This window comes from Pollachius pollachius, assembly GCF_949987615.1.
Source record: "Pollachius pollachius genome assembly, chromosome: 16".
NCBI lineage: Eukaryota > Metazoa > Chordata > Actinopteri > Gadiformes > Gadidae > Pollachius > Pollachius pollachius.
In genome coordinates, this window is record NC_136949.1 from 17,182,308 (window position 1) to 17,193,497 (window position 11,190).

General features: G+C 46.3%; 1 protein-coding gene across 1 annotated transcript; it reads left to right on the forward strand.

Moving 5' to 3' along the window:
- Positions 1-1,128: 1,128 nt before the first annotated feature.
- LOC307087866 (single-minded homolog 1-like) lies at positions 1,129-10,954 on the forward strand (the record flags this gene model as incomplete). The annotated part of the gene is made up of 11 exons (XM_079753538.1): positions 1,129-1,303; positions 2,391-2,473; positions 2,580-2,669; positions 2,823-2,931; positions 3,409-3,494; positions 4,319-4,518; positions 4,909-5,015; positions 5,343-5,490; positions 9,195-9,351; positions 9,514-9,898; positions 10,242-10,954. The coding sequence occupies 11 exons, from the start codon at positions 1,129-1,131 to the stop codon at positions 10,952-10,954; spliced, it is 2,253 nt and encodes a 750-aa protein (XP_079609664.1).
- Between the last annotated feature and the right edge of the window lie 236 nt (positions 10,955-11,190).

Genomic DNA, 11,190 nt, shown 5'->3' on the forward strand with positions numbered 1-11,190 from the left:
GACAGTGGGCGGGACTTGAGCAACTCCAGAGAGAGTGGGAGAGAATGAGACGGGGAGAGAGAGAGAGAAAGGGAGAGAGAGAGAGAGAGAGAGAGAGAGAGAGAGAGAGAGAGAGAGAGAGAGAGAGAGAATGAGAGAGAGAGAGAGAGAGAGATAGTTGGAAGACGGCGCTCGGACACGACGTCCACTCATTGCGCGCCTTAATTTGGAGAGGTGCATGCAGCGCGCGTTCCGCTTCCCTTTCCAGGTGGAATTCTAGGAGGAGCTCGAGCCCAGACTAACGGACACGGGACACGGTGAACTCAGAGACAGGTGACATTCCCAGCGGGTGACCTGAGTGGATGTGCTATGGGATCGATTCAGTAAGTCCGAAATATAGTTGATTGTAAAACGCAGTATGTTAAACCCTTGTTGTGACGCTGTGTCCTATAGGCTGAGCCCAGGCTATGAAGGCATATGTTTATCTACAGGCCTGTTTTTTCTGATTCAATGTAGTGGATTATCAGTGTTGCAATGTGTGAGCAGAGGCAGGCCTTTAGATTTAGTCCATAGAACATTCCTTCTGAATGGCCATCGAGGTATGCATTGAACCAAATACTAAAGTTGGCCATTTTATGTGTTTTATAAAGGTTGGTTATTGCTGACAACATATACAAATGAAGTATGTTTATTATGGACCATATTGAGTCGACTGGTTGATTTTGTCTGTTTTTGGAATAGCCTACAAGGCAACAAATGTACGCAATACATTTGGAATAAAACTACAGGGACGTCTTTTGAAATATATATTTTTCCAAACATTACCCTTTAACGGTTTTTCTTTTCCAGGTCATGGTTGGCTGGCAGCATGGAGGACCTCTTGGCTTTTTAACTCCGACTTCAACTGTTCTGACCGCAGGACTTTCGACCTGTAACCGACAGGACCACCCGGAATATCCGTTTCTTTGGGATTAAACACATTTATAATATTTGGTTTTGAAAGGTAAAAAAACATAAAACTTTGTCAGCAACCCCACCTGAAAAAAACATGACAAGGAGGCATCGTGGAGGGACATCCATCATTGTCTTGTAATCCATCCCCGTCGGGACCCGCAGATACAGAGGAGAGAGACCTGGAAGAGAGGCGTCATGAAGGAGAAATCCAAAACGGCCGCAAGGACTAGAAGGGAAAAGGAGAACAGTGAATTTTATGAACTGGCTAAAATGTTACCTCTCCCCTCGGCCATCACGTCCCAGCTGGACAAAGCCTCCATCATCCGGCTGACTACCAGCTACCTGAAGATGAGGATAGTTTTTCCCCAGGGTAAGCTTCTTTTGGTTCTCCTGATATAGGAGGACAGCGGTTTAACAACTGTAGAACGGGCCTATAGGTCTAATAGCTGGGCCTAGGTGACCCTGGACATAGCTTTAGACCTGTCTATTGCGCAAGTGTTACAAGATGCATACATATATAGATAGAAATATGCATTATTTTTTAAATTAAGGAAACAGGATACGTTCAAAATACAAATAGATAAAAATGTATTATTATAGAATTTCGTCTTTACAGCCAGTTTCTTAAATGAATAGGGACATCACGACGATTTCTCAAAAATAACAAATGCCCGGGCATTGGGGCTACGACTAGGCGATGCATTTTCACAATACATATCTATATATATTATATAGCCTATTGCTAGGTATTAACAATTATATAAGCCTCGTTTTAATTGATCAACTCCAAACCTCTTACAAATTAAGGTTTATATAATTAATTATGAATATTTTTTATAAATAATTCGATTAAGACATATATAACTCATAATAATAATAATAATAATAATAATAATAATAATCATAGTAATACTAATAGTATTAATAATACTCAATATTATAGAACTTAGAGAGCCTCAAGTAGGCCTACTAAAACAACGTTTTATTAGAGCTTCGAAACTAAAAGGTTAATAAGCAGCCTTTTTACAAATCATTAATTACGTATTAATACCATTGTTTCATTCTATACGCCATAATAGGGCAAGTGGGAAAGTGTGCGTGTTTAGAAAAATAGAATACATTTGGAAAAAATGGATCAATAACATTTCTTGAATTATGGACCCTTTAGTTAACTTCAACAGTAAATAATAAAATAGTAATAATACTACTGGAGAAAAATACGTATTTTTAAAGACAAAAATGGTCCAATAACTATAGGTCTTAGAGGCCTTCATTAATTATTCTAAAGGCATCGGAGAAAATATAATATAATGAAATAATAGACAATATTATAAATTTAGATACAATACAATATTGCATAAAATATATTTTGTTTACTTATTATATACTGAATTAAATACCATATCAACATTTGATTAGAAATATCTTATCTTAAAATTTGCTTCCACCAATCGCAGGTCTGGGGGAGGCGTGGGGCTTCACGAGCCGGTCGAGGTCTCTGGACAACGTGGGCCGCGAGCTGGGCTCCCATCTACTGCAGGTAGAGGCCTGCTATTACATAGGCCTGCATCTCATGTCCATGGTGATTGGTAATCTTGCCCAGAGGCTCAACTATTTTATTGATCACATGTTTACTTTCATTTCAGACACTGGACGGATTCATATTCGTCGTTGCTCCAGATGGGAAGATAATGTACATTTCGGAGACCGCGTCTGTCCATCTGGGACTGTCTCAGGTTCGTTTTTTTGGTATCTTAACTTTTATTATGCTCGAACTAATAGGCCTTTATGGGTTTTTTTTCACGGCAAAACGCTGTAGGCCTATTGTAGTTCATGTGAGGTCGACCCACAGCCCGTAAGGTTGTACTGACCAGAGCTCTTCTCCACAGGTAGAGCTGACCGGGAACAGCATCTACGAGTACGTCCACCCGGCGGACCACGACGAGATGACGGCCGTACTGACGCCGCACCAGCCCTACCACCCGCACTTCGTCCAGGGTAACGTTCACAACTCAGGCACTTCCTTTATTCGTACGTGAATTAAAATATATATAAAATAATAGATAGATAGATAGATAGATAGATAGATAGATAGATAGATAGATAGATAGATAGATAGATAGATAGATAGATAGATAGATGGATATATGGATAGATGGATAGATGGATAGATAGATAGATAGATAGATAGATGGATAGATAGACAGACAGACAGACAGACAGGCAGACAGACAGGTCTACAGCCTTCATTAATTATTCTAAAGGCATTGGAGAAAATATAATATAGTGAAATAATCGACAATATAATAAATTTAGATATAAAACAATCTGGTTATCTATCTATCTATCTATCTATCTATCTATCTATCTATCTATCTATCTATCTATCTATCTATCTATCGAAAGAAGGGTATATATAAGGGTATTGCAATACATTCATTCAATATCTCGAATGTACAATGCTCATCTTTGCAGAATACGAAGTGGAGCGGTCGTTCTTCCTGCGGATGAAGTGCGTGCTGGCCAAGAGAAACGCGGGTCTGACCAGCGGGGGATACAAGGTGGGAAGGGGTGCTTTGGTAGAATAGAAGGAGCCCGTGAAAGAGCTGGAAGGTTTACATCAGAGCGGACCATACACCGTAGTGTGCAAGGCCGATGCCACCAATTTGGGACTAAAATCACGTCGCCCATCACCAAACCCCCCCCCCCCCCCCCCCCCCCCCCCCCCCCCCCCCACACACACACACACACACACACACACACACACACACACACACACACACACACACACACACACACACACACAGTTATAGGCCTAGATGTTATACAATGTTACGGTTTACGGTTTAAGGTTGATAAAATATTAGCCTACATCACTTGCCGTATAACAAAATAGGGTTTGAAAGTGTCCTACACCATTTTAAGATAATTCCTGAAAACATAAATGTTTAATATTGCACCAAATCATCTCCCAAAATAATACAGACGAGGACGATTTTTTTTTAGGCCTAAATTCTATTTCATTACAATAACAATTTCCCATATAAAGCATACATATGAAACCCGAGCATGTAATGTTATATTATTATAGTCGTTTTATGCAATCCGAGTTAGAAAGTGCTTTACGGTGCGCGCGCCGTAAAGCACTAATCTCCAGAGAAGCGTGCTTGAATTGGCGGAGCGCGCGGCCCTGCGGGGGAGGTCTTCATATCATGGTCAACAAATGTTGTTAAAAAAAGAAAATCAAAGAAAAAATATTATTATCACATATAATTAAAATAAATGTGATAAAATATTTAATTCGTTTTTATTTGAAGGACTTCAAATAAAAGCACCATATTACTTTGTATTAATGGTGACTCGTGTGTCTCTCCCCGTCGTCAAGGTAATCCACTGCAGCGGCTACCTGAAGATCCGGCAGTACAGCCTGGACATGCCCCCGTTTGAGGGCTGCTACCAGAACGTGGGCCTGGTGGCGGTGGGCCACTCGCTGCCCCCCAGCGCCGTGACCGAGATCAAACTGCATAGCAACATGTTCATGTTCAGGGCCAGCCTGGACATGAAGCTCATCTTCCTGGACTCCAGGTGGGCCTATAGCAAACAGACACAACTCCCTTTATATTCTCCCTCTTTTCCTTTTACCAATAAATTAAATTTAGAATTGCTCTAGCAGCTATCTTGAGATGCATTTTTCTTAGAATAAACCGGAGAAACAAGGAAAATCAACTGACATTATCCTCTAATGAAACCTGAGGACAATTATAAGATAAGGCGATGGAAATAACATCTGTGGAAAGGAATACATTGGCTGAAATCATTTTTCCACAAACATGGCTTTGCAATCATGAGCTTTTCCATAGGATGCTGAAAGATAGGCCTGTGTTACATTTGCTGAGGCCATCTGCATAACCCCAACTTTAATGTCTCTCTCTCTCTCTCTCTCTCTCTCTCTCTCTCTCTCTCTCTCTCTCTCAGGGTAGCAGAGTTGACTGGTTACGAGCCTCAGGACCTCATCGAGAAGACGCTGTACCACCACGTGCACAGCTGTGACACCTTCCACCTGCGCTGTGCACACCACCTCTGTGAGTGTCTCTCAGCCAGACCACCCTCCTCCCCCCACACAGTAACAGTGTACAGGATGGATCTGAAGCATTGAGATTAGATTAGATTTTTTTTAACTGATTATTTATTCTGTAGTCATTCCTCGATGTAATCTTCACTAGAGCATAACGACTTAAACGACACACAACTAAATCGTTTTTTATTGCTTTCTGAATATCGGAAATGACATGGGCCAATTTTTCAGCCCAAATCAATAAAAAAATAGTCCTAGACAAAATAGATCCATGTCAACAAATACCTGATGCATGAGCTCACTTCCTGTTCCTCACTTCCTGTCCCGACCGTAGTGCTGGTGAAGGGTCAGGTGACCACAAAGTACTACCGCTTCCTGGCCAAGCACGGGGGCTGGGTGTGGGTGCAGAGCTACGCCACCATCGTCCACAACAGCCGCTCCTCCCGCCCACACTGCATCGTCAGCGTCAACTACGTCCTGACGTAAGTGTCTTGATGAAAACGCACATCCACTCGTATTCATGGGAGAGGAGAAGGTATAGGCCTCCTCATGATGTAACTGGAGCTGGAGAGTAGCCTCTTTAGTTCAGGATTGGCTGCTTTGGGAGGTACCTCAGGTAGGGTGTCTGGACACTGCATATATAGTACATTGAATAAACATGTTAAGCCATCTGAGAATGAAGGCTTACTGAGGGCTTGCAGAGCAGTGACGATGTGAAAATCTAACATACATCGGCTGCATTGTGCTCACTAATATTGATTCGTTATGTCTGCAAAAAAGGTTTCACGCGATCCCTGTGCAGTCCGTGTTTAAGTCTCAATCCGGTCCTCTTGGTTGTAATACCTTATCAGCCTCCTGGCTCTGAGAGGAGAAATCCTGCTGCTTCTCGCTATTCTCCCTACAAATCCATGAAATGCTAGACAAGCCTTTTCTAAAGGAGCCCTGTGTTATGAGAGCACAGAGCACACCACGGCCCTCTGAGATCGCTAGACAAACCTCAGGGTCCAACCCTATCAAAAATACTGTCACCATTGATTTGCAGTCTGAGGGAAGAAAAAAATCAATAAAAGAGCGAATTAGGAATCAATAGCTATTTCAGTAGCGGCACACACTGGACTATGGTGTGCTCGCATTGACTGATCCACATGCTGCTGGATGCGGTGTGTTTGTCGTGTTGATCAAGCTCCACAAGCAAAATCAAACCAAAAACGATTCAGCATAGAGCAGAGGTGAACTGTGCCGACGATGCAGAATTGACCGGACACTGGGATGGTTTATTCACAGCTCAATAATGTGTAGAAGATAAACACTACATTTAGAAATTTTGTATGATTTATCTTATGCATCAAATTAATTAGTTATCGTAAATATTTGCCAATATTTGTCAATGTTTGTGGCTGGTATTTCATATTAACAAGGCAAATAATTATACCCAATCAAAAACTACAATAAATAAAAGAATGGTATGCTGGTTTTACTGCTAAGTCATGATTACATATTTGACCTTTGGCATTCATGTTAATTTGGTCCAACATTATAAAGAGTTAAAGAAAACTATTGAATCTCATTGGTTCTATTACCTCAAATATTAGTAATGGTATTCATAAGGGTCCAGTTCTCTATTCTGATCTGGTTGCACAACGTGCTGCATTGCTATACATTGCCATGCAGCTTCTACTGATCTTTATGCAGCTTCTATGCCGTGTGGTGGCAGAGCAGCATATGGGCGTTACACGAGGGTACGAGAGTAAAGGATCAGCTCTAATTTGTTTTAGTGGACCCATAATTCCTAGTGGCGCCGTTGTGTACACAAGTGGATGTGTGCGTGTCTAAATGTGCATGCACATCCTTATTAACAAATATGCTAGTGTTTATGTGTATAAATGTGAGGAGGAGGACACACACATCCGCCCGCACACACAGCTTATTATAGCTGTTGATATCACTGGTCTTGCAATTCCTCAATTCGCCTAATTCGCCCGTGGAGCCACTTTGATCCAATCAGATTCCTTTCAAGCTCGGGAAGGCAATTTGGTCTTACCAGCCAGACAGAGTAAGCTCGATTTTTAAAGTATTCAGACAAAAATCCTCCCTCCTCCCATGAGATCTCCCCCCAAAGATTCTCAAACACATGACTAGCTCGCTAGCTTCAGCACTGGGTCCGCTTAGCCTTGTGGAAACTCCAGTCCTGTGCAGTGAGTGCAGGGCAGTGTGCATCCAGGAACCTGGTTAGGTAGGTAGGTAGGTAGGTAGACAGACAGGTGGGCCATCAAATCAATTCATTCGGGCTGAATTAAATTATTGGGCAGGCTTATTACAGGTCTCAGACAAACAGACACTGTCTTTTTCTACTTTTGGTCAAAGAATTTGATTTGATGGCATCGTGATGTAAAGAGAACTTCAACAAATATGATTTATTTTATTTAAATAAACAACCTCCCCTATCTTTAAATAAGTGCCACTGTGCTCCCAGTGCAAAGACAGGCCGCTGGCGTATTCCAGACTGAAGCTGGCCTGACATTGAACCCCGACAGGGACTTCTGCTAACACAGCTGAGTTTGCACAAAAAGCGAACTGGGACCCGCGTTGGCTGAGACCATAAGTCACCTGGGACCCGGCTAGGACGGCAGGACGGCAGGACGGCCTGGCTCCGTCCCCGCCGCCACTGCTACACTTGCAAGAGCAAACAAGGCTCCGAGCACAGAGGCATGCTATTGGCCGATCAAACACGTGGAAACGAGGGCGTACATCAGGGTCGTATTTAGAGCAAGTATTACATCGTCTGGCTGCCTGGGGGTCAGACGCGGGCCACCGGGAGCTCCTGGAAGCGGCGACAGCTGCTGCAGCGCTACAGTGAGCGTGATAAGTTAAGAATAGGCCCCGTGTTTGCCCAGTGCTTGACACTGGAGCCCTTCCTCAGCTTCCCTCGGTGGGGACACTCTCTGGTGCCGGGGTCAGCCGCGGGCCAGCAGATTCAAGTGTCACCGCCGCGGCCGCTGGCTGTGTGCACACGGCCATGGGACACATTAAGAGCAATAAATCTGTCGGGAAAAACAAAGCGGCCACTTTTTCAGAAACGGTGATAGGAGAACGTAACATGAATGCGGTGACAAGTAGAGCTTTGGTGTGTGTGTTAGCGTGTGTGTTAGCGTGTGTGTTGGTTGATGTGTATGTGTGTGTCGGTGTGTGTGCGTGTGTGTTGATGTGCGTGTGTGCGTTGGTGGGTGTATGCGTGCGTGTGTGTGTTGGTGTGTGTGTGTGTGTGTTGGTGCGCGTGCGCATATGTTATGCGTGTGTGCGTTGGTGGGTGTGTGTGTTGATGTGTTTGGGTTGATGTGTGTGTGTGTTGATATGTGTGCGTACGCTGGTGGGTGTATGTGTGTGTGGGTTGGTGTGTGCGTGTGCATGTGTGTGGGTGTGTATATGCGCGTGTGTAAGAAGCACAAGCTTACACAAATGTTGTGCGCTGGCAATGGTTGTTGAGCGTTGGAAAATGATTAACCTCAACTCAAGGTGTCTGGGATTTTCTCCTGCACTTCGCAGGTCTTTGAGCAGAGCAGTGGGAGGGTAACGTCTGGTTAGCTTATCGCAAAGGTTGTGTTCACACCTCATTGTCCTCACGTTTGAGGAGAGAAAGAGATTGTATCTTTATTTACTGTTGGTCAAGACATCCTCTGTTGTGTTGAATATGCCACTTATTTGTAGTACTACTTCACTATTCTATGGCCGATGGACCAAATTTATGTTGTATCTTCTAGCCGCTGGGCTTGGTCATTACTATTTTTACGACCCGCTCTATCTCCATGTTTACGGCTGCTGATCTGACCCTGAGTGATGGATCGTAGCCCAAAAAGGGAAAAAGACTAAGCACCAAATGTAAAGGGGGAGAACTAGGAAAGAAAGGCGCGTGAGCAACACTAATTCTTCCGACCATAAGGTGCCTTTGAGCCAGGCAGTTAGCCATTGATTGCTCCAGCGAAAGCGTTCTGTAACTCAGCAGAGACAGCTGTAGACGAACAGCTTCCAGATGTGGAAGTGCAACCGTATGAATGTACGGCAGCGCACTGTTTCAAAAGCGCATCAAGGCTCATAAATCACGGCCTGAATCGAGACAGGGAACGAGATCAAGCATGCATTAGCATATCAAAATAATCATACATCTGTATTCTTGCTTGTTTCTCAACAGGGACACTGAGTACAAGGGCATGCAGCTGTCTTTGGACCAAATGAGCCCGAGTAAGCCGGCTTTTCCCTACGCCAACACACAAACTGAAGACAGGAAGGCCCCCAAGTCGCGTCTGATCCAGGCTAAGGCCAAAGCCAGAGTGTCGCCTTACCCACAGGTGAAAAATAAATAATAATAAATCACACTAAATTAAGCATGCTCATTACACGATACCTGGCTAAGAACCAGACCCCAGCTCACCACTGCATGCGTTTCACCAGTAAAAACATTGATTCATATATAGAATCTCCTGGGGACCGCCCTTAACCTGTCCCAACAGTTTTCAGCTTACAACCCAGAGCGCTCCGAGTCGGACCAGGACAGCCAATGGGGAGGCAGCCCTCTGACAGACTCCACCTCCCCTCACCTGCTGGACCACGGGGAGGCGTCCGAGGCGTCCTGCGCCTACAGATTGTACCCCGACTCGGGCCCCCTGTGCTACGGCCTGCCCCTCTCGGAGGAGGACCTGGCCCACACCCAGGGCCACGCCCCCGGCTCCGCCTGCGACCGCACCCGCTGCCAGGGGGGGCGCTACTTCCTGGGTGCCCCCCAGCTGGGCCGGGAGGCCTGGTGGGACGCCACGCGCTCCGTTCTCTCCCTGCCGAAGGCCCCGGGGGAGAGCGGGGAGGGCTACGACCTCGCCTCGTACCACGGCGCCATCCACGGTGAGGGGGCGGCGACAGCCATCTGCCGCGGAGACCAGGCCCGCTACATGTTTTCAGAGCGGTGTTATTACCAGACATGCTAAATGGTTTACACCGTTTCTTGCCAAAACGCCAATTAGTACCATCTGTTATGCAAAAATGACACTCTTATTTTGCATCTTCAAACAAAGAAACGATTACCAAAGCTTATGCTTCATAGCAGCGGATTGGGATTGGCTTCCACATAAATCCATGTCTCATACAGGATGGGTTCAGAGGATGGCACACACTGGTGGAGTGACGTTGGAGGATTCGATTCATTCAGTTCCAGGTGTTAAGCTAACCTCTGCGTTCTTCCCATCAGGGCGGACCCACTGGGACGAGGAGAGCATCGGGAGCTCGCCAGACGGAGGCGGTTCCATCAGTGACCCTGGGGAGCGTTACCACGGCGACCCCTTCCGGGCCAGTCCTCAGGAGCCCAGTAAGATGGAGACCCTGATCCGCGCCACCCAGCAGATGATCAAAGAGGAGGAGAGCCGCCTGCAGGGGCACGTCGGCTCGGGACGCCTCTCCAAAGCCCACAGCCCCTGCTTCGCCGCCTCGGGCGCGGGCCTGGGGCAGACCTCCATGGGAGGGGGGGGGGGCATGGACGCCGCCACGGAGCGCCTCCTCCACCGGGACGGCGGGAAACCGCCCGGTTCCCACGACAACGACGAAATCACCACCAGCCCCGCGTCGGCCTCTCGCCTTAGCAGCCCCAGCTCCGACGGGGTGCCCCGCTCAGGCCTGTCCCTCAACAAAGACTACATGCAGACGGAGCTGTCCCCCCACGCCCCCCAGGCCCAGGGCAGCCCGCTGATCTATGCGGCCCAGGACCGGCACACTCTGGACAGGCAACCGGCCTACGCCCTGACCGGGTACTCCCTGGAGCAGCTGTACGAGCAGGACAGCATGCGGGGCTTCTCGGGCCTGGGCTACGGGGGGGTCCAGTACGACGTGGCCTCCCACATGAGGATGCAGTCGGACCAGATGCAGGGACACAAGGCCACCTCTGTGATCATCACCAACGGGAGCTGACCACAGGCCACGCCCATGGACTCTCCGGTCTAGAAGTGGACATTGCAGTGAGAAGGCAGTATTTGTGTACACCTTAAACGCTGTGGTTTTGATGAGAATAGCAAAAAGGAAAAGGAAATTGAAAAAAGCTACCTGTACACTGGGGTAACCCTCTCACCGTTATTGTTGTCCCACCGTTACACATTTAGGTTCAACACAAAGCGGTTTGGTTTATTTTACAGGATGTCATCCTGAGT